The sequence below is a fragment of the Schistocerca serialis genome, chromosome 4 (assembly GCF_023864345.2).
Source record: "Schistocerca serialis cubense isolate TAMUIC-IGC-003099 chromosome 4, iqSchSeri2.2, whole genome shotgun sequence".
NCBI lineage: Eukaryota > Metazoa > Arthropoda > Insecta > Orthoptera > Acrididae > Schistocerca > Schistocerca serialis.
The window spans coordinates 751,467,392-751,491,431 of NC_064641.1; the positions used below are offsets into that span (position 1 = coordinate 751,467,392).

A 24,040-nucleotide genomic window follows, 5' to 3' on the forward strand; every position below is an offset into this window, starting at 1 on the left:
CCCATTCCACATCAAACGGTCCCTTCCCTACAGCCTAGGTCTTCGTGGCAAACGAATCTGCTCCAGTCCGGAATCCCTGAATCAAATCACCAACAACCTGACAACAGCTTTCGCATCCCGCAACTACCCTCCCGACCTGGTACAGAAGCAAATAACCAGAGCCACTTCCTCATCCCCTCAAACCCAGAATCCCCCACAGAAGAGCCACAAAAGTGCCCCACTTGTGACAGGATACTTTCCGGGACTGGACCAGACTCTGAATGTGGCTCTCCAGCAGGGACACGACTTCCTCAAATCCTGCCCTGAAATGAGATCCATCCTTCATGAAATCCACCCCACTCCGCCAAGAGTGTCTTTCCGCCGTCCAGCTAACCTTCGTAACCTGTTAGTTCATCCCTATGAAATCCCCAAACCACCTTCCCTACCCTCTGGCTCCTATCCTTGCAACCGCCCCCAGTGCAAAACCTGTCCCATGCACCCTCCCACCACCACCTACTCCAGTCCTGTAACCCGGAAGGTGTACACGATCAAAGGCAGAGCCACGTGTGAAAGCACCCACGTGATTTACCAACTGACCTGCCTACACTGAGATGCATTCTATGTGGGAATGACCAGCAACAAACTGTCCATTCGCATGAATGGACACAGGCAGATAGTGTTTGTTGGTAATGAGGATCACCCTGTGGCTAAACACGCCTTGGTGCACAGCCAGCACATCTTGGCACAGTGTTACACCGTCCGGGTTATCTGGATACTTCCCACCAACACCAACCTATCCGAACTCCGGAGATGGGAACTTGCCCTTCAGTATATACTCTCTTCTCGTTATCCGCCGGGCCTCAATCTCTGCTAATTTCAAGTTGCCGCCACTCATACCTCAGCTGTCTTTCAACAACTTCTTTGCCTCTACACTTCCGCCTCGACTGACATCTCTGCCCAACCTCTTTGTCTTTAAATATGTCTGCTTGTGTCTGTATGTGTGGATGGATATGTGTGTGTGTGCGCACGCGAGTGTATACCTGTCCTTTTTTCCCCCTAAGGTAAGTCTTTCCACTCCCGGGATTGGAATGACTCCTTACCCTCTCCCTTAAAACCCACTTCCTTTCGTCTTTCCCTCTCCTTCCCTCTTTCCTGATGAGGCAACAGTTTGTTGCGAAAGCTAGAATTTTGTGTGTATGTTTGTGTGTGTATCGACATGCCAGCGCTTTCGTTCGGTAAGTCACCTCATCTTTGTTTTTATATATATATATATATATATATATATATATATATATATATATATATAATAGAGGGAAACATTCCACGTAGGAAAAATATATCTAAAAACGAAGATGATGTGACTTACCAAATGAAAGTGCTGGCAGGTCGACAGACACACAAACAAACACAAACATACACACAAAATTCAAGCTTTCGCAACAAACTGTTGCCTCATCAGGAAAGAGGGAAAGACGAAAGGATGTGGGTTTTAAGGGAGAGGGTAAGGAGTCATTCCAACCCCGGGAGTGGCATATATACATACATATACACACACACACACACACACACACACACACACACACACACACACACACATATATATATACAGGGTGTTTCAAAAATGACCGGTATATTTGAAACGGCAATACAAACTAAACGAGCAGCGATAGAAATACACCGTTTGTTGCAATATGCTTGGGACAACAGTACATTTTCAGGCAGACAAACTTTCGAAATTACAGTAGTTACAATAGTCAACAACAGATGGCGCTGCGGTCTGGGAAACTCTACAGTACGATATTTTCCACATATCCACCATGTGTAGCAATAATATGGCATAGTCTCTGAATGAAATTACCCGAAACCTTTGACAACGTGTCTGGCAGAATGGCTTCACATGCAGATGAGATGTACTGCTTCAGCTGTTCAATTGTTTCTGGATTCTGGCGGTACACCTGGTCTTTCAAGTGTCCCCACAGAAAGAAGTCACAGGGGTTCATGTCTGGCGAATAGGGAGGCCAATCCACGCCGCCTCCTGTATGTTTCGGATTGCCCAAAGCAATCACACGATCATCGAAATATTCATTCAGGAAATTAAAGACGTTGGCCGTGCGATGTGGCCGGGCACCATCTTGCATAAACCACGAGGTGTTCGCAGTGTCGTCTAAGGCAGTTTGTACCGCCACAAATTCACGAAGAACGTCCAGATAGCGAGATGCAGTAATCGTTTCGGATCTGAAAAATGGGCCAATGATTCCTTTGGAAGAAATGGCGGCCCAGACCAGTACTTTTTGAGGATGCAGGGACAATGGGACTGCAACATGGGGCTTTTCGGTTCCCCATATGCGCCAGTTCTGTTTATTGACGAAGCCGTCAGGTAAAAATAAGCTTCGTCAGTAAACCAAATGCTGCCCACATGCATATCGCCGTCATCAATCCTGTGCACTATATCGTTAGCGAATGTCTCTCGTGCAGCAATGGTAGCGGCGCTGAGGGGTTGCCGCGTTTGAATTTTGTATGGATAGAGGTGTAAACTCTGGCGCATGAGAAGATACATGGACGTTGGCGTCATTTGGACCGCAGCTGCAACACGGCGAACGGAAACCCGAGGCCGCTGTTGGATCACCTGCTGCACTAGCTGCGCATTGCCCTCTGTGGTTGCCGTACGCAGTCGCCCTACCTTTCCAGCACGTTCATCCGTCATGTTCCCAGTCCGTTGAAATTTTTCAAACAGATCCTTTATTGTATCGCTTTTCGGTCCTTTGGTTACATTAAACCTCCGTTGAAAACTTCGTCTTGTTGCAACAACACTGTGTTCTAGGCGGTGGAATTCCAACACCAGAAAAATCCTCTGTGTTAAGGAATAAACCCTGTTGTCCACAGCACACTTGCATGTTGTGAACAGCACACGCTTACAGCAGAAAGACGACGTACAGAATGGCGCACCCACAGACTGCGTTGTCTTCTATCTCTTTCACATCACTTGCAGCGCCATCTGTTGTTGAAAATTGTGACTACTGTAATTTCGAATATATCTATATATATATATATATATATATATATATATATATATATATATATATATATATATATATATATATATAAAGATGAGGTGACTTACCGAACAAAAGCGCTGGCAGGTCGATAGACACACAAACAAACACAAACATACACACAAAATTCAAGCTTTCGCAACAAACTGTTGCCTCATCAGGAAAGAGGGAAGGAGAGGGGAAGACGAAAGGAAGTGGGTTTTAAAGGAGAGGGTAAGGAGTCATTCCAATCCCGGGAGCGGAAAGACTTACCTTAGGGGGAAAAAAAGGACAGGTATAAATATGTCTGCTTGTGTCTGTATGTGTGGATGGATATGTGCGTGTGTGCGAGTGTATACCTGTCCTTTTTTCCCCCTAAGGTAAGTCTTTCCGCTCCCGGGATTGGAATGACTCCTTACCCTCTCCTTTAAAACCCACTTCCTTTCGTCTTCCCCTCTCCTTCCCTCTTTCCTGATGAGGCAACAGTTTGTTGCGAAAGCTTGAATTTTGTGTGTATGTTTGTGTGTCTATCGACCTGCCAGCGCTTTTGTTCAGTAAGTCACCTCATCTTTGTTTATATATACACTCCTGGAAATGGAAAACAGAACACATTGACACCGGTGTGTCAGACCCACCATACTTGCTCCGGACACTGCGAGAGGGCTGTACAAGCAATGATCACACGCACGGCACAGCGGACACACCAGGAACCGCGGTGTTGGCCGTCGAATGGCGCTAGCTGCGCAGCATTTGTGCACCGCCGCCGTCAGTGTCAGCCAGTTTGCCGTGGCATACGGAGCTCCATCGCAGTCTTTAACACTGGTAGCATGCCGCGACAGCGTGGACGTGAACCGTATGTGCAGTTGACGGACTTTGAGCGAGGGCGTATAGTGGGCATGCGGGAGGCCGGGTGGACGTACTGCCGAATTGCTCAACACGTGGGGCGTGAGGTCTCCACAGTACATCGATGTTGTCGCCAGTGGTCGGCGGAAGGTGCACGTGCCCGTCGACCTGGGACCGGACCGCAGCGACGCACGGATGCACGCCAAGATCATAGGATCCTACGCAGTGCCGTAGGGGACCGCACCGCCACTTCCCAGCAAATTAGGGACACTGTTGCTCCTGGGGTATCGGAGAGGACCATTCGCAACCGTCTCCATGAAGCTGGGCTACGGTCCCGCACACCGTTAGGCCGTCTTCCGCTCACGCCCCAACATCGTGCAGCCCGCCTCCAGTGGTGTCGCGACAGGCGTGAATGGAGGGACGAATGGAGACGTGTCGTCTTCAGCGATGAGAGTCGCTTCTGCCTCGATGCCAATGATGGTCGTATGCGTGTTTGGCGCCGTGCAGGTGAGCGCCACAATCAGGACTGCATACGACCGAGGCACACAGGGCCAACACCCGGCATCATGGTGTGGGGAGCGATCTCCTACACTGGCCGTACACCACTGGTGATCGTCGAGGGGACACTGAATAGTGCACGGTACATCCAAACCGTCATCGAACCCATCGTTCTACCATTCCTAGACCGGCAAGGGAACTTGCTGTTCCGACAGGACAATGCACGTCCGCATGTATCCCGTGTCACCCAACGTGCTCTAGAAGGTGTAAGTCAACTACCCTGGCCAGCAAGATCTCCGGATCTGTCCCCCATTGAGCATGTTTGGGACTGGATGAAGCGTCGTCTCACGCGGTCTGCACGTCCAGCACGAACGCTGGTCCAACTGAGGCGCCAGGTGGAAATGGCAAGGCAAGCCGTTCCACAGGACTACATCCAGCATCTCTACGATCGTCTCCATGGGAGAATAGCAGCCTGCATTGCTGCGAAAGGTGGATATACACTGTACTAGTGCCGACATTGTGCATGCTCTGTTGCCTGTGTCTATGTGCCTGTGGTTCTGTCAGTGTGATCATGTGATGTATCTGACCCCAGGAATGTGTCAATAAAGTTTCCCCTTCCTGGGACAATGAATTCACGGTGTTCTTATTTCAATTTCCAGGAGTGTGTGTGTGTGTATATATATATATATATATATATATATATATATATATATATATATATATATATATATATATATATATATATATATATATATATATATCTCTGCATCTATACTCCGCGAGCCACCTTACGGTGTGTGGCGGAGGGTACTTATTGTACCACTATCTGATCCCCCCTTCCCTGTTCCATTCACGAATTGTGCGTGGAAAGAACGACTGCTTGTAAGTCTCCGTATTTGCTCTAATTTCTCGGATCTTTTCGTTGTGATCATTACGCGAGATATATGTGGGCGGTAGTAATATGTTGCCCATCTCTTCCCGGAATGTGCTCTCTCGTAATTTCGATAATAAACCTCTCCGTATTGCGTAACGCCTTTCTTGAAGTGTCCGCCACTGGAGCTTGTTCAGCATCTCCGTAACACTCTCGCGCTGACTAAATGTCCCCATGACGAATCGCGCTGCTTTTTGCTGGATCATGTCTATCTCTTCTATTAATCCAACCTGGTAAGGGTCCCATACTGATGAGCAATACTCAAGAATCGGACGAACAAGCGTTTTGTAAGCTACTTCTTTCGTCGATGAGTCACATTTTCTTAGAATTCTTCCTATGAATCTCAACCTGGCGCCTGCTTTTCCCGCTATTTGTTTTATGTGATCATTCCACTTCAGATCGCTCCGGATAGTAACTCCTAAGTATTTTACGGTCGTTACCGCTTCCAATGATTTACCACCTATGGCATAATCGTACTGGAATGGATTTCTGCCCCTATGTATGCGCATTATATTACATTTATCTACGTTTAGGGAAAGCTGCCAGCTGTCGCACCATGCATTAATCCTCTGCAGGTCCTCCTGGAGTACGTACGAGTCTTCTGATGTTGCTACTTTCTTGTAGACAACCGTGTCATCTGCAAATAGCCTCACGGAGCTACCGATGTTGTCAACTAAGTCATTTATGTATATTGTAAACAATAAAGGTTCTATCACGCTTCCCTGCGGTACTCCCGAAATTACCTCTACATCTGCAGATTTTGAACCGTTAAGAATGACATGTTGTGTTCTTTCTTCTAGGAAATCCTGAATCCAATCACAAACCTGGTCCGATATTCCGTAAGCTCGTATTTTTTTCACTAAACGTAAGTGCGGAACCGTATCAAATGCCTTCCTGAAGTCCAGGAATACGGCATCAATCTGCTCGCCAGTGTCTACGGCACTGTGAATTTCTTGGGCAAATAGGGCGAGCTGAGTTTCACATGATCTCTGTTTGCGGAATCCATGTTGGTTATGATGAAGGAGATTTGTATTATCTAAGAACGTCATAATACGAGAACACAAAACATGTTCCATTATTCTACAACAGATTGACGTAAGCGAAATAGGCCTATAATTATTCGCATCTGATTTATGACCCTTCTTGAAAATGGGAACGACCTGCGCTTTCTTCCAGTCGCTAGGTACTTTACGTTCTTCCAGCGATCTACGATAAATTGCTGATAGAAAGGGGGCAAGTTCTTTAGCATAATCACTGTAGAATCTTAAGGGTATCTCGTCTGGTCCGGATGCTTTTCCGCTACTAAGTGATAGCAGTTGTTTTTCAATTCCGATATCGTTTATTTCAATATTTTCCATTTTGGCGTCCGTGCGACGGCTGAAGTCAGGGACCGTGTTACGATTTTCCGCAGTGAAACAGTTTCGGAACACTGAATTCAGTATTTCTGCCTTTCTTCGGTCGTCCTCTGTTTCGGTTCCATCGTGGTCAACGAGTGACTGAATAGGGGATTTAGATCCGCTTACCGATTTTATGTATGACCAAAACTTTTTAGGGTTCTTGTTTAGATTGTTTGCCAATGTTTTATGTTCGAATTCGTTGAATGCTTCTCTCATTGCTCTCTTTACGCTCTTTTTCGCTTCGTTCAGCTTTTCCTTATCAGCTATGATTCGACTACTCTTAAACCTATGATGAAGCTTTCTTTGTTTCCGTAGTACCTTTCGTACATGATTGTTATACCACGGTGGATCTTTCCCCTCGCTTTGGACCTTAGTCGGTACGAACTTATCTAAGGCGTACTGGACGATGTTTCTGAATTTTTTCCATTTTTGTTCCACATCCTCTTCCTCAGAAATGAACGTTTGATGGTGGTCACTCAGATATTCTGCGATTTGTGCCCTATCACTCTTGTTAAGCAAATATATTTTCCTTCCTTTCTTGGCATTTCTTATTACACTTGTAGTCATTGATGCAACCACTGACTTATGATCACTGATACCCTCTTCTACATTCACGGAGTCGAAAAGTTCCGGTCTATTTGTTGCTATGAGGTCTAAAACGTTAGCTTCACGAGTTGGTTCTCTAACTATCTGCTCGAAGTAATTCTCGGACAAGGCAGTCAGGATAATGTCACAAGAGTCTCTGTCCCTGGCTCCAGTTCTGATTGTGTGACTATCCCATTCTATACCTGGTAGATTGAAGTCTCCCCCTATTACAATAGTATGATCACGAAACTTCTTCACGACGTTCTGCAGGTTCTCTCTGAGGCGCTCAACTACTACGGTTGCTGATGCAGGTGGTCTATAGAAGCATCCGACTATCATATCTGACCCACCTTTGATACTTAACTTAACCCAGATTATTTCACATTCGCATTCGCTAATAACTTCACTGGATATTATTGAATTCTTTACTGCTATAAATACTCCTCCACCATTGGCGTTTATCCTATCCTTGCGGTATATATTCCATTCTGTGTCTAGGATTTCGTTACTGTTCACTTCCGGTTTTAACCAACTTTCCGTTCCTAATACTATATGCGCACTATTTCCTTCAATAAGAGATACTAATTCAGGAACCTTGCCCTGGATACTCCTGCAGTTTACCAATATTACGTTAACTTTTCCTGTTTTTGGTCTCTGAGGACGGACATTCTTTATCAACGATGATAATGTCCTCTCTGGTAAGCCGTCAGGTATTTTATCGTTTCGCCCAAGGGGGGGTCCCTCTAACCTAAAAAACCCCCGTGTGCACGCCACACGTACTCTGCTACCCTATATATATATATATATATATATATATATATATATATATATATATATATATATATATATATATATATATATATATATATATATATATAGAGAGAGAGAGAGAGAGAGAGAGAGAGAGAGAGAGAGAGAGAGCAGGGAGGGGGGGGGGGGGGGGGAAGAAGCTGTTGACTATTGGGAAAATTAGATACTTTGCTATGGCTTATTCAGCATTACGAGCCTAGGAAAAGTTTCAATGCTGATGAAACTGTGTTGCCATAAAATTTACTCTGTAAGAAACATACAGTAAGACACCAAATTAACAAACCCACATTTAAGAAAATCCAGTGTTTAACAAACATTTGTCAGTTCCTGCAACATTCCCATATGAACAATGTTATTCCTACCCTCTTAATGCTATCAACATTAAGAAAAAAAATCTGTTTGTGAAGAATAAAGATGAAAGATACTGCAAATTAAAATTAATTTTTACACAATTCCTAACACATCCAAGTATGTTTCCAATTTCTTTCAGTTTCATGCAGCTCATACTTCATGTAATGTGGCAGCAGTAAATAGTAATCAATTCTTTCAGTTGACATGGACCTAGACAATAGTTTTTTTCAGTCAAATTTCTTTGTAGCAATAGCAAAAAATGCATTTAAAGAATTGGAAAGCAATTTCTGCCCTGTCTACAATGCGACCTTTATCACATTATCTGATATCACAGTCACTGAGCCTATGAAAAACAAGCTGGAAAGTATAGTTGTTTGTAATCATATTTATCAGTTTTACTTTTGTGACATTATGACCTCCAAATACGGAAAGCTTACAATTCAGCGACAGCTGGTGATCAACCACAATGTCTGACCCAATCATAACATAAAACATTCTGACATGGCGAAGCACTGCAACTTGGTGCCCTTTTCATTGTGCAGGAAACTCAAAAACAAGGAAACATTTTTAAAAGCTGAAGCTATCAGTTCCTCTGGGTGCATAAGGAAGAATATTTGCATGTCAACATTCAGTGATGTGAAAAATATTCTTTTAGAATGGCTTAAGGAATAAGAAGTGATAGCATTTCTGTATGCAGAAACAAGAGAAGCACAGAGAGAGTAGAGAAAGTGAGTCTTTGGATTAGGAAAGTGTGAACTATTGGAATAAAATTACATTGCCATGACAGACCATTTTTTATAATTTACTTCTTGCAAAAACATATTCTGTTGAAGTAGAAAAAAATCACTGAGATAAAAAAAAAATGCTGTGTCTAATAGTAACAGGAAAATTTAAAATGCCCAGTTGTCCCAAAAACATCAAATGTTACCTCGTCCTTATAAGTCAAGAGGCCCTTACTTACTATGGATATAACTGAGGACTGTAATTTTGTGTTCCTTCCTCCGAACTGCAGAAGCACCTGCAGCTTCTGGACCTAATACACACTGACAAAGCCAAATACATAGTAGCAGCAGTCCAGAAATCAATCACGCCCTGAGAGAAAGGAAGTTATGAGATTTCCCATTAAATTAGCTGGCCATGTTTGTTGCTGCCTGGAAGAGTGTAGCACGACAGACTTAGGAAGTTGCTTAAAAGAAGGCTAGCTGTGGTACATCAGTTGCTGTTGAAGACTACATTGTTCTAGAAGAAAAATATAGTAGAATACAAAACGTTACTGAAAATGTGGCACTTTGATTCTTCTAGTGATAACATCCTGAATTCCAAATCCTAGATGTCTGCAAGTGAGAGGAGTGAAGTGTTTGTGAAGGAATACTGTGAGGCAATAGGTGGTAGTGATGATGATGATGATGATGATGATGACTGATGCTCTGGCACCAAGTTTTGCAGTTGCTGTGCAAAGAATTTATACAATTAGTAACCGTTTTCCTCTTTTAATATACATGAATCATGTCTAACTAATACGAACCAACTCGAGTGGCAATTTCTGGCACTCCAAGGTGCTGGAAGGACATAATAAACAACTCTTCGTGACTGATGGACAGAAAGGGGCACATGTTAAAAGTGATTTTTGTGTGTGTGTGTGTGTGTGTGTGTGTGTGTGTGTGTGTGTGTGTGTGTGTGTGTGTGTGTGTAAAACGGTGGGGGGGGGGGGGGAGGAGAGAGGGAGTGAGAGTGAGAGAGAGAGTGAGAGAGAGAGTGAGAGAGAGAGAGAGAGTGAGAGAGAGAGTGAGAGAGAGAGTGAGAGAGAGAGTGAGAGAGAGAGTGAGAGAGAGTGAGAGGGAGTGAGAGAGAGTGAGGGAGTGAGAGAGAGGGAGGGAGTGAGAGAGAGGGAGGGAGTGAGAGAGAGGGAGGGAGTGAGAGAGAGGGAGGGAGTGAGAGAGAGGGAGGGAGTGAGAGAGGGAGGGAGTGAGAGAGGGAGGGAGTGAGAGAGAGGGAGGGAGTGAGAGAGGGAGGGAGTGAGAGAGGGAGGGAGTGAGAGAGGGAGGGAGTGAGAGAGGGAGGGAGTGAGAGAGGGAGGGAGTGAGAGAGGGAGGGAGTGAGAGAGGGAGGGAGTGAGAGAGGGAGGGAGTGAGAGAGGGAGGGAGTGAGAGAGGGAGGGAGTGAGAGAGGGAGGGAGTGAGAGAGGGAGGGAGTGAGAGAGGGAGGGAGAGAGAGAGGGAGGGAGAGAGAGAGGGAGGGAGAGAGAGAGAGAGAGAGAGAGAGAGAGAGAGAGGAGAGAGAGAGAGAGAGAGAGAGAGAGAGAGAGAGAGAGAGAGAGAGAGAGAGAGAGAGACTCTGCGAACAGTAGCCATAGTGCTCCACTCTGTGGCAATAGAAAGTCACTTTAAAGTCTATCTCCTACAAAAAACATAATTAAAAAATGAAATTCATTTATGCTACAGCTTTCTAAAGCTGCCATGTCAAAAATATGTTCTTAATTTTAATCAGTCAGAGTTATATTAATTTTTTTAACAAAATTTCCGAAAGTTCCAAATTTATCATTTATTACAATGAAAAGCCTTTTAAAATCCATGAATACTTTTTTTCACTGATTTACAAAATACCACATTCAACAATGCCTGTTTCTATAGTTCTGTATCACATTGTGTTCGCTCTCTAAAAGTGTCAAGAAACAGCATTCCCCTCCATCAATATTTACCTCTTGACAAGAAGTTTGAAGTCCCTTATCTCCTTCCAAAAAGTTCTGAAATTCACATATGGCACAGATCTCTATAGCCTGTATTTGCATCTATGTGTACATCTACATACATACTCCACAAGCTGCCATATGGTGCACGGCAGAGAGTATTTTGTGCCACTACTAGTCATTTCCTTTCCTGTTTCACTTGCAAATAAAGTGAGGGAAAAACAACTCCATATATGCCTCTGCATGAGCTCTAATTTCTCTTGCCTTTTATCTTTGTGGTGTGAAATTTACGTTGGCAGTAGTAGAATCATTCTGAAGTCAGCTTCAAATGCCAGTTTCTTTGTCAACTGAGCTTCAAGAAAATAGCGTTGACTTTACTCCAGTGATTGCCATTTCAACTCAAGAATACTCACATGTTGATCATATCTACTGGTAACATATCAACAGTCCACCTCAAAGTCTTCCTTTAATCTGACCTGATGGGGATCCTAAACACTCAAACACTCTAGCAGCACTCAAGAACTGGTAGCACTAGTTTTCTATACGCAGTCTCCTCCACAGCGACAACACTACACCTAGATATCTGATCGATGTGACTACGTCAAGTACCAAACTACTGAAACAGTATTCGAACATTATAAGATTGTTTTTCCTACTCATCTGCATCAACTTTCAAGAAATTGTCTAAGTCATATTGTATTGTCCTATAGTCATTTAACAACACCTTTCTGTACACCACGGCACCATCAACAAACAGCCCAAGGTTGCTGCTTGCCCTGCCCATCAGACCATTTGTGTATGTACAGAACAAAAGCTGTCCTGACGTACATCCTTGGGGCACTCCTGAATAACCTAGTCTTGAACAACACCCGCCATTGAGCACAATGTACTGGGTTCTATTAATCAAGAAGTCTTCAACCCATTCAAATATCTGGGGATCTGTTCTGTATGTTCATACCTTCATTAACAGACTACAGTGGGGCACTGTGTCAAATGATTTCCATAAATCTAGGAATACGGAAGCTGCCTGTTGCCCTTCATTCATGGTTCGCAGAATATCATGTGAGAAAAGTGCAAGTCAAGTTTCACACCAGCAATGCTTTCTCAATCTGAGCCGATTTGTGGACAGCAGCTTTTCAGCCCCAAGGAAATTTATTATATTTGAAATGAGAATACATTCAAGAATTCTGCAGCCAACCAATGTTAAGGATATTGGTCTGTAATTTTGCAGGTCAGTTTCTTTTTTACCCTTTTTATATACAGGAGTCATCTATTTTTTACAGTTGCTTGGGACTTTACACTTGGCAAGAAATTCACGATAAATGCTAGGTAAATAAGGTGTCAATGCTGCAGTGTATTCTCTGTAGAACCAAATTGGGATTCCATCTAGACCTGGCGACTTGTTTGTTTTCAACTCTTTCAGTTGCTTCGCAGCACCAGGGATACCTATTACCTCCAAACAGGAGTCTGTGCGACAGACAAACACTAGTATGTTTGTATGACTCTTCGGCACAAATGATTTGTTGAACAGAAAATTTAAAACTTTGGCTTTTGTTTTGCTGTCTTCTATTGCCATAACAGACAGATGAACGACTGACTGGGTAGATGCCTTTGACACACTTAGCAACTTTACATAGGACCGGTGTTTTCTTGGTTTCTCGGCAATATCTTTTGCTAAGGTATGATGGTGGTCGTAGTTGTATGCTTCATGCATCAATATTTCAACAGGTGCGAAAATGTCTAATAACTTTCCCCAGTCGTCAACTGAGTGTTCTTTTTGAACAGAAAATGCAACTGTCTCTGCTTCCTCGGCATTTTCCAAATTTTGTGATTAAACCATAGTGTGTCTTTTCCATCATTAATCCACTTACTTGGCACATACATCTGCAGAATGAAGTTTACAATCCAACTAAACTTCGCCCTAAATTCTTCTACATCCATCATTGTTGTTGTTGTTGTTGTTGTTGTTGTTGTTGTTGTTGTGGTCTTCAGTCCTGAGACTGGTTTGATGCAGCTCTCCATGCTACTCTATCCTGTGCAAGCTTCTTCATCTCCCAGTACCTACTGCAACCTACATCCTTCTGAATCTGCTTGGTCTCCCTCTACGATTTTTACCCTCCACGCTGCCCTCCAATGCTAATTTTGTGATCCCTTGATGCCTCAAAACATATCCTACCAACCGGTACCTTCTTCTTGTCAAGTTGTGCCACAAACTCCTCCACAATTCTATTCAGTACCTCCTCATTAGTTATATGATCTACCCACCTACTCTTCAGCATTCTTCTGTAGCACCACATTTCGAAAGCTTCTATTCTCTTCTTGTCCAAACTATTTATCGTCCATGCTTCACTTCCATACATGGCTACACTCCATACAAATACTTTCAGAAACGACTTCCTGACACTTAAATCTATACTCGATGTTAACAAATTTCTCTTCTTCAGAAACTATTTCCTTGCCATTGCCAGTCTACATTTTATATCCTCTCTACTTCGACCATCATCTGTTATTTTACTCCCTAAATAGCAAAACTCCTCTACTACTTTAAGTGTCTCATTTCCTAATCAAATTTCCTCAGCATCACCAGATTTAATTTGACTACATTCCATTATCCTCGTTTTGCTTTTGTTGATGTTCATCTTATATCCTCCTTTCAAGACACTGTCCATTCCGTTCAACTGCTCTTCGAAGTCCTTTGCTGTCTCTGATAGATTACAATGTCATCGGCAAACCTCAAAGTTTTTACTTCTTCTCCATGAATTTTAATACCTACTCCGAATTTTTCTTTTGTTTCTTTTACTGCTTGCTCAATATACAGATTTAATAACATCGGGGAGAGGCTACAACCCTGTCTCACTCCTTTCCCAACCACTGCTTCCCTTTCATGCCCCTCGACTCTTATAACTGCCATCTGGTTTCTGTACAAATTGTAAATAGCCTTCCGCTCCTTGTATTTTAACATCCATCATACTGGAACTAAATGATATCCGTTCACTGTCTAAATGGTATGCTGACAACTATGGTTTGTTGAACTAGCCACACAAGACAATTTTCCAAAAACTGCATTCGAAAGTACTTCACAAGACTGCCTATCAATAGCACCTGCAATGAACGAGAAACACACACACACACACACACACACACACACACACACACACACACACACACACACACACACACACACACTTCTACTCGATAGGTTAAAGTCTCATCCAACTAACATTGTACATTCTGGGTATTTCCACGGGACTGAGCACTGATTTTCTTTGAAAGAATCTAAAACTGTCACAGCAGAATTGGGTAGCTGATAAAAATGTGACAATTAAATTGTGTTCACCTACACCTGTTACAAGTAATCAGATAACTTCAGTCAGACTCAATTTTGACCTCGACAAACAATATTTTTTGTTAAATTCAATTACCTTCCCCCCCACCCCCCCACCACCTGTGGCACCTAATCTGTCTTTCAGATATACACTACATGCCTCGCTAAATATTTCAGATCTTTCAGGTCTTTGGATTTCAGTCAGTTAGCTCTAGGTTCCCAGAATAAATTGAGCGTGACAACTTTCCTGGAAGCGTGTGAAATCAGGAACTTTGTTACAAGTATTTCGGCAATTTACTGTTAAAATTTTGAAGGTCTGTATGTCTTTATAGAGTGGTCCGACTTCACCCTCTGATTATCGACTGGGGAGCATTCATTCACGAGAATACCTCAAACGATCACCTTGGCTTAAAAACCACTACTCTAGTAGATGCTTCCTTTGTGTGGTTCACCCCCTATCTATCAAAGGAAGCCCTACAATTCCTGAATCCATAACACAGGTCCAGAAATCTGTAACCAAGATCAGCACAGAAATGATGGATCCTTTGGTTGAGACACTCCACTCGACTTCAAAACAAAGGACCCGACCAATTCTGAGAACAATGTCACAAGTTGCATGGTCTTCTTGCATACTGCAAGTGAGGCCAGCAGTCTCCACCACCTTTGTCAGCTACCTATATGAGTTGGTGGACCTACATCTTCGCAGACAACTGTATCCTGCACGTTCGATAGCCACAGAGAGGGCCACCTCCACACCTCAAATTAGGCCCCTCAGCAGACATACCAAGCGCACAATGGATTTCTTTGTGGTTCTGGGAACATTTCCGTAAGGGGCTCTATAATACTACAAACACTTGAGCTTTTGGTAATCAGCAAAACCGTTTCTGTGTGTATCTGCTCAGACCCTGCTGAGGGAGAACCTCGTGTACACTCAAAGTGTGAATGACCAAGGCCAGAAGCCTGCCTGCAGTCTGTCTGAACACTTCAAAAATCTGTTACTTTTAATAACAGCAAGGGTTATGTTTTTCTTTGGAACGGGCAATATGTTTGCATCTAAAAGGTTTCCTACTTCAGAACTGATAGGTGCAATATTTTCAATATTTTGCGCAGCATAAGCAGTAACACAGTGGTAGGCTCCAATGCTAGGCTCCCATTGCTGTATCGGTGGTGAGAGCACTCTAGACTGCTAGCCATCACAACACTAACTACTTCAGTTGAGGAAACATTAATGCACGGATGAGGGCAGTTTCTAAAAAAGCTCAGACGCAAATATGGGTGCAGCAGGGGACCTTATGCATCGAAACACTAGATTATTTCCTCTAAACATTGTTAATTTTCTGCCTGCTAATAGCACAAACCACCTGCATCCTCTGAACTTGGGCATTATTCAGTCATTCATTCATTCATTCATTCATTCATTCATTCATTCATATTATTGTACTACACAAAGTAACTTATGCAGAGGTCTAATTCATTCCTTGAGATAATGAAACTGAGCATTTTGCAGGGTGGCAGTTTAAGAAAAAAAAGTCTCTGGTACCCAGAAATTCATTAAAAAGGGGTTTTACTGTAGCTGTGGAAAACTTAAGTGCTACAATTTGAAAATTTTCATGTTTCATCAGTTATGGAATTATTGTATTCAGAATTAAGTTACACTGCCACAGTGGCACAAGAACACACACATGCATGCACAAGAAAAGATGCATGTTTATGCTACAGAAACCAGAGATAACTGCTTAAGAGTCCAAAGCATCATTGTGCATAATTTTTTTGATATATAAATGTGTGACTTACACTGCACTATTTCTGTTGTATATTCTTTTACCCGATAAATGGTAAGTACATTTACACACGAATAACCAATTTTAAATACATCATTAATAAATCCATTTATTATTTTCTTAACTTATGCATAAGTTAATACTTATCATTTAATTTATTTAATTCAATTATTTGAAGGGCTTTATCTCTGTCAAGGATATGCCCCTCACCACCAACACCACCACCACATGACAAATTATTTTAATTTCTAGCTACAAATGTGCATTCATTCTCCTGTTGTTTAACATCTTATGTGCAAGATACAATGATCAACACAAACAAAATGAAATGCAACAGTAATATGGCATGGTGTCAGATTACACTAACCTTTATAACGTCTAAATGTTGATCAGCTGGGGAAAGAACGATGTGTACATCATATCTGTCCATAAGTTCACGAACATCACGGCCTTTGGTTCCAATGATCGATCGATGGAAGTCAAAGGGCATGTCCACCTGCACACACAAAGTTACAATTATGCAGTAAGAGAAGAAAGGAATGTTTAACTGCTCTTTAAAGTCAATATTTTCCTTTTTTTAAAGTGCCACAGTAAAAAACATGTAAAAAGGCATTATGTTGCATATGGGGAAGATCCTCAAGTAGAGTTCTAATTTTCCTACATTCCACAATGGCCCTTTGAAAATGAATTCCAATGAATGTCAGTAAAATCTGTGTTTCAAGCTTCTTTCTACTTATGCTGTTTACATGTCCACTCAAAACAAAATTTGTATCAACTGTTTCAACACATGTATCAAATAGAATATGAGTAGAAGGCAGCATGTGAAATTAATGTTGAGAGAGAACATTATTGACCAATCTTTGATTGGTCAACAATAGATAAAAATTAGAAGACAGCTACACCTACCTCAATAGTAACAGGAACCAAGTCAAGTAAAGCCTGTTTTGCTGCTTCACAGTTTTCCTTTTTTCCTGTTATGAGTATGACATCACATTTACGAACTGGAGTTTCCTCCACTTCTCCATTCTGCTGACCATTGTAGCCGATGTATTCCTCTGAAATATTCAGCAGACAAATATGTCAAAAATTAAAAGTTTGCAAAACACAATCCAAGCAAGACATTATCATTTTTTAACTTCACTGTCCTTCCGTCCGAGTTAAATATACTAAAAATCCTTGATAGCGCAAAAACTAAAATTCTCCAAATTAACAACAACAAAAACATACAAAAGCAACATCTATACACTGATAGAACTAAATGGAATGGAAGAAAAAATTGGATAATGGAGATAAGCAACACAAGCAAAATAGGAGATTTCTACGATGCTTTCATATTACCATTAATTATGATGTAACAGACGATTTACACCATAAACACTGATTATTTTTGCACAATTGACAGCATAAACACTGATTATTTTTGCACAATTGACAGCCTACAATGGCAATTAATCTTGCGATGTTTTTACAGCCTGAAATAAGACAAATTTTAAATTTAACAGTCCAATAATCTTCCATTTCATACCACTGACGTTATCCAAGAAAAATAATCAATAATTGCATCTTTTCACTCCTGTTGAATGTCTGGTGACTTTAGTTTTGAAAAGCTGGTATTTTGTTAAGCTTGACCATATCCAGTGAACAAGAAGAGTTGTTAACCCACACACTGTGTTTATGAGTACCTTGTAACCATCCTTTAAATTTTATATACAAAAATTGTTAGAGGATTTAAGGAATATTTTGAAAAAAATAATGCATGCTTAAGTCTGGGAAGACTTTTCTTAAACTTTGCATTTATGCAAAACTATGTGAAACTTGTGCATTTATGCAAAACTATGTGAAACTTGTGCATTTATGCAAAACTATGTGAAACTTGTGCATTTATGCAAAACTATGTGAAACTTGTGCATTTATGCAAAACTATGTGAAACTTGTGCATTTATGCAAAACTATGTGAAACTTGTGCATTTATGCAAAACTATGTGAAACTTGTGCATTTATGCAAAACTATGTGAAACTTGTGCATTTATGCAAAACTATGTGAAACTTGTGCATTTATGCAAAACTATGTGAAACTTGTGCATTTATGCAAAACTATGTGAAACTTGTGCATTTATGCAAAACTATGTGAAACTTGTGCATTTATGCAAAACTATGTGAAACTTGTGCATTTATGCAAAACTATGTGAAACTTGTGCATTTATGCAAAACTATGTGAAACTTGTGCATTTATGCAAAACTATGTGAAACTTGTGCATTTATGCAAAACTATGTGAAACTTGTGCATTTATGCAAAACTATGTGAAACTTGTGCATTTATGCAAAACTATGTGAAACTTGTGCATTTATGCAAAACTATGTGAAACTTGTGCATTTATGCAAAACTATGTGAAACTTGTGCATTTATGCAAAACTATGTGAAACTTGTGCATTTATGCAAAACTATGTGAAACTTGTGCATTTATGCAAAACTATGTGAAACTTGTGCACTTCTGCAAAACTATGTGAAACTTGTGCACTTCTGCAAAACTATGTGAAACTTGTGCACTTCTGCAAAACTATGTGAAACTTGTGCACTTCTGCAAAACTATGTGAAACTTGTGCACTTCTGCAAAACTATGTGAAACTTGTGCACTTCTGCAAAACTATGTGAAACTTGTGCACTTCTGCAAAACTGTGTGAAATTTACATCATGAATTAAAATTTGTTATGAATAAAAACATAGTTTTAATCACCAAATGAACAGCAGTTATGATAGAATTAATGGTATTATCAGAAATGGATGGATGGCATGTTTCAAGATACTATGGAATGTGAGAAGCCAGTTTTTGTTTTCTCACATATGACAAAGGTATAGCCTTTGCAGTTAGGGCATTTGCATGTTGTTCTCTTCTAATTCTACACTGACCAGGGATTAAAGGGATCTAATACTATATCCCCCCCCTGAACCATGGACCTTGCCATTGGTGGGGAGGCTTGGGTACCTCAGCAATACAGGTGGCTGTACCGTAGGTGCAACCACAACGGAGGGGTATCTGTTGAGAGGCCAGACAAATGTGTGGTTCCTGAAGAGGGGCAGCAGCCTTTTCAGTAGTTGCAGGGGCAACAGTCTGGTTGATTGACTGATCTGGCCTTGTAACACTAACCAAAATAGCCTTTCTGTGCTGGTACTGCGAATGGCTGGAAGCAAGGGGAAACTACAGCCATAATTTTTCCCGAGGGCATGCAGCTCTACTGTATGGTTAAATGTTGATGACATCCTCTTGGGTAAAATATTCCGGATGTAAAACATTCCCCCATTCGAATCTCCGGGCGGGGACTACTCAAGAGGACATCGTTATCACGAGAAAGAAAACTGGCGCTCTACGGATCGGAGTGTGGAATGTCAGATCCCTTAATCGGGCAGGTAGGTTAGAAAATTTAAAAATGGAAATGGATAGGTTAAAGTTAGATATAGTGGGAATTAGTGAAGTTTGGTGGCAGGAGGAAGAAGACGTCTGGTCAGGTGAATACAGGGTTATAAATACAAAATCAAATAGGGGTAATGCAGGAGTAGGTTTAATAATGAATAAAAAAAAACAGGAGTGTGGGTAAGCAACTACAAACAGCATAGTGAACGCATTATTGTAACCAAGATAGACACGAAGCCCATGCCTACTACAGTAGTACAAGTTTCTATACCAACTAGCTCTGCAGATGATGAAATTGATTAAATGTATGATGAGATAAAAGAAATTATTCAGGTACTGAAGAGAGACGAAAATTTAATAGTCATGGGTGAATGGAATTCGAGAGTAGGAAAAGGGAGAGAAGGAAACATAGTAGGTGAATATGGATGGGTTATGAACTGTAGATTAAAACTGAAGAAACTGCAAAAAGGTGGGAATTTAAGAAAATGGGACCTGGATAAACTGACTAAACCAGAGGTTGTACCGAGTTTCAGGGAGAGCATAACGGAACAATTGACAGGAATGGGGGAAAGAAATACAGTAGAAGAAGAATGGGTAGTTTTGAGGGATGAAGTAGTGAAAGCAGCAGAGGATCAAGCAGGTAAAAAGATGAGGGCTAATGGAAATCCTTGGGTGACAGAAGAAATATTGAATGTAACTGATGAGAGGAGAAAAAATAAAAATGCAGTAAATGAAGCAGGCAAAAAGGAATACAAACGTCTCAAAAATGAGATCGACAGGAAGTGCAAAATGGCTAAGCAGGGATGGCTAGAGGACAAATGTAAGGACGTAGATGCTTATCTCACGAGGGGTAAGATGGATACTCCCTACAGGACAATTAAAGAGACCTTTGAAGAAAAGAGAACCACTTGTATGAATATCAAGAGCTCAGATGGAAACCCAGTTCTAAGCAAAGAAGGGAAAGCAGAAAGGTGGAAGGAGTATACAGAGTGACTATACAAGGGCAATGTTCTTGAGGACAATATTATGGAAATGGAAGAGGATGTAGATGAAGATGAAATGGGACATACGATACTGCGTGAAGAGTCTGACAGAGCACTGAAAGACCAAAAGTCGAAACAAGGCCCCAGGAGTAGACAACATTCCATTAGAACTACTGATGGTCTTGGGAGAGCCAGTCCTGACAAAACTCTACCATCTGGTGAGCAAGATATACGAGACAGGCGAAATTCCCTCAGACTTCAAGAAGAATATAATAATTCCAATCCCAAAGAAAGCAGGTGTTGACAGATGTGAAAATTACCTATCAGTTTAATAAGCCACGGCTACAAAATATTAACAAGAATTCTTTACAGACGAATGGAAAAACTGGTAGAAGCCAACCTTGGGGAAGATCAGTTTGGATTCTGTAGAAATGTTGGAACATTTGAGGCAATACTGACCTTACGACTTATCTTCGAAGAAAGATTAAGGAAAGGCAAACCTACGTTTCTAGCATTTGTAGACTTAGAAAAAGCTTTTGACAATTTTGACTGGAATACTCTCCTTCAAATTCTAAAGGAGGCAGGGATCAAATACAGGGAGCGAAAGGCTATTTACAATTTGTACAGAAACCAGATGGCAGTTATAAGAGTCGAGGGGCATGAAAGGGAAGCAGTGGTTGGGAAAGGAGTGAGACAGGGATGTAGCCTCTCCTCGATGTTATTCAATCTTTATAATGAGCATGCAGTGAAGGAAACAAAAGAAAAATTTGGAGTAGGTATTAAAATCCATGGAGAAGAAATAAAAACTTTGAGGTTCAAAAGCAAAATGAGGATAATGGAATGTAGTCGAATTAAGTCAGGTGATGCTGAGGGAATTAGATTAGGAAATGAGACACTTAAAGTGGTAAAGGAGTTTTGCTATTTGGGGAGCAAAATAACTGATGATGGTCGAAGTAGAGAGGATATAAAATGTAGACTGGCAATGGCAAGGAAAGCGGTTCTAAAGAAGAGTAATTTGTCAATGACAGTTCAAGTTGAAATGCTTCGAAATGATCGTTGTGCATCTATCAGGAGCTCACTGGAGGAGCTCACTAGAATTCCTATAAAGCAACTGTGTATTGCAATGTAGTTGAAAATTTGGGGAAAAAGAAGCTCTGTTGTCACTTCGTGCCCCACTCACTCACGGACAATCAAAAACATTGCAGCGTGGAACACTGCAGAGAAATGAAACAGTCGCCCAATGGGGACCCAGACCTCTTGTCATGCATCGTAAAAGGTGATGAAATGTGATGTTTTCAGTACAAGCCACTAACAAACCACCAGAGCTCAATATGGGAAGGTCCACAATCTCCAGAACTGTAAAAAGCACAAATGCAGGAAAGTCATGTTAAGACACTGCTCACAGTTTTCTTTGATTCCAAAGGAATTCACCCCAGAAGGTCAGATGGTGAATGTACATTATTATTCGAGTGTTCTAACTCGTTTATGGACGAGGACTGTTCAGGTGAGATTCAAATACCGTAACCAAGGAGCATGCTGTTTGTTGTACGACAATGCTCTGGTGCACAAAAGCAAGATTGTACGCCATTTCTTGGCTCAAAAAAGTATCACTGCACTTGACCACCCTCCTTATTCCCAGATTTGGCTCCATGTGACCTCTGGCTATTTCCCAAACGGAAAATGGTGATGAGATGACAGTGTTTCAACCCAATTTCCGATATCCAGAAGCTCACAACAACGGTCCTGAAGGCAATTCCAATTGTTGACTATCAGAATTGTTTTGAATAATTGTTCTCGTGCTCCCAATTGTGTACTGACTCACAAGGGGACTATTTTGAATAAAGAAAGGCATGTACACTTCAAACAACCAACATCTTGTATTTCTGTGGGACAGACTGTGTATGAGTAGCCCCTCTAGTAGTCTCAGGCTCACTATCATTATCTGCAGATTCCAGATCATTTAGTTTTAGTATGATATTCATCCAAATCATCAAAATCTAAGCCATCTTCACTGTCAGACAGACATTGTAGGGCTTTTAAGTTCTTCATAAGACATCACTTTGCATCATCCTTTTTCAAAACACGAGTAACTTCATTACAAAACTCTTAACTAGCATAAGAAAGTACAACAAATCAGAATGAAAGAAACACTAATCTGTCACCATTTGAGTGTGGACAGGAGCAGTACTATGCGCTATTACACACATACAAACAAAATTTATTTGTTTAGTACTTGTGCATTTATTAGCAGAAACACAAGCTGAACTGAGCAGTATCTTCTCCAAAGATTATAGAAGCACTATATATTTTTTACATTCACATATTCCTGCTTACAACTATCAACAACACCAACAAAGAAAAGATCAGTGTGTGCCAGACTGACAGTGCTACACAGTGTAGCATCATATGCTCAGCAGCTCACTCTAATGGTAGATTCTTTTCAACTACGTTCATAAACCAACATTGTCCATCTGCAAGGCACTTTCCAGTGCTAAATTTCAAGAACAATGATGAAATTAGAATCAAACCCTTGCTTTGAACATCTGCAATGCAGCACAGTGAAGAGTTAAGATCAACTGCAACCTTCCTACCTTGTAATATAAGAAATTTCCAAGGAAAGGTGTGGGGGAAAGGACAGTGGCCAGGAGTGCGACACAAAACTAGATACTTTAATTAGACAACCAACATTGGTATTTTTACAAGTCTGTACATTTAATCTGTAATTCCCATAAAAAAATATTGCTAATACTTTGCTCCCTCCTGTTATATACATGAAATTAGTGTGAAGCTCATACCACATTCCAACATTGCATTTAAATAAAACAGAAAAACATTTTTTCTCAAAAACTAGTACATTGTGTGCCATAATATGACTAATCAACAGTAGGGAGGAAACACAACATCAGGAACCAATCCATGAAACTGCACATGCTCTGTACAGTACTTAAAAAAAAAATAATGATCATCACAATTCTAGTCACTGGTTGGATGTCTACTGCACAAAAAATTTTGTTTCCCTCAAAAGGGAGAAAAAGAGACAGCAGCACTCATTTCTGGGACATCCAACAGGACAACAACATCTGAGGAGGAGGACGAGGGAATTAATGCTTAATGTCCTGTCGGCAACAAGGTCATTAGAGACAGAGCACAAGCTCGGATTAGGGAAGGATGGAGAAGGATAATGAACCAACCCAGCATCTGCCTTAAGCAATTTAGGGAAATCATGGGGAAGCTAAATCAGGATCACTGGACAGGGGTTTGAATAGTTGTCCTCACGAATGTGAGTCCAGTGTGCTAACCACTATGCTCCCCCATTCAACCAACGTTTGAGACCTGCAGTATGCAAGAGATGAGGAATATAAGATTACTGCTTCATACACTGGGAAAGGAAATTGATCTTGGCAAACAAACCATGGGTATTTTCATCAG

At 41.3% G+C, this 24,040-nt stretch overlaps 1 protein-coding gene across 1 annotated transcript in view; it reads right to left on the reverse strand.

Annotated features, from left to right (window-relative positions):
• The window catches only part of LOC126473286 (vigilin), a 91,690-nt gene that overhangs the window by 24,304 nt on the left and 43,346 nt on the right, over positions 1–24,040 (reverse strand). Inside the window, exons 16-17 of the mRNA XM_050100243.1 lie at positions 17,125–17,273; positions 16,586–16,714 (exon numbers count right to left, since the gene is read on the reverse strand). Coding sequence (XP_049956200.1) covers positions 16,586–16,714; positions 17,125–17,273 — 278 coding nt within the window. The remainder of the gene's footprint in view (positions 1–16,585; positions 16,715–17,124; positions 17,274–24,040) is intronic.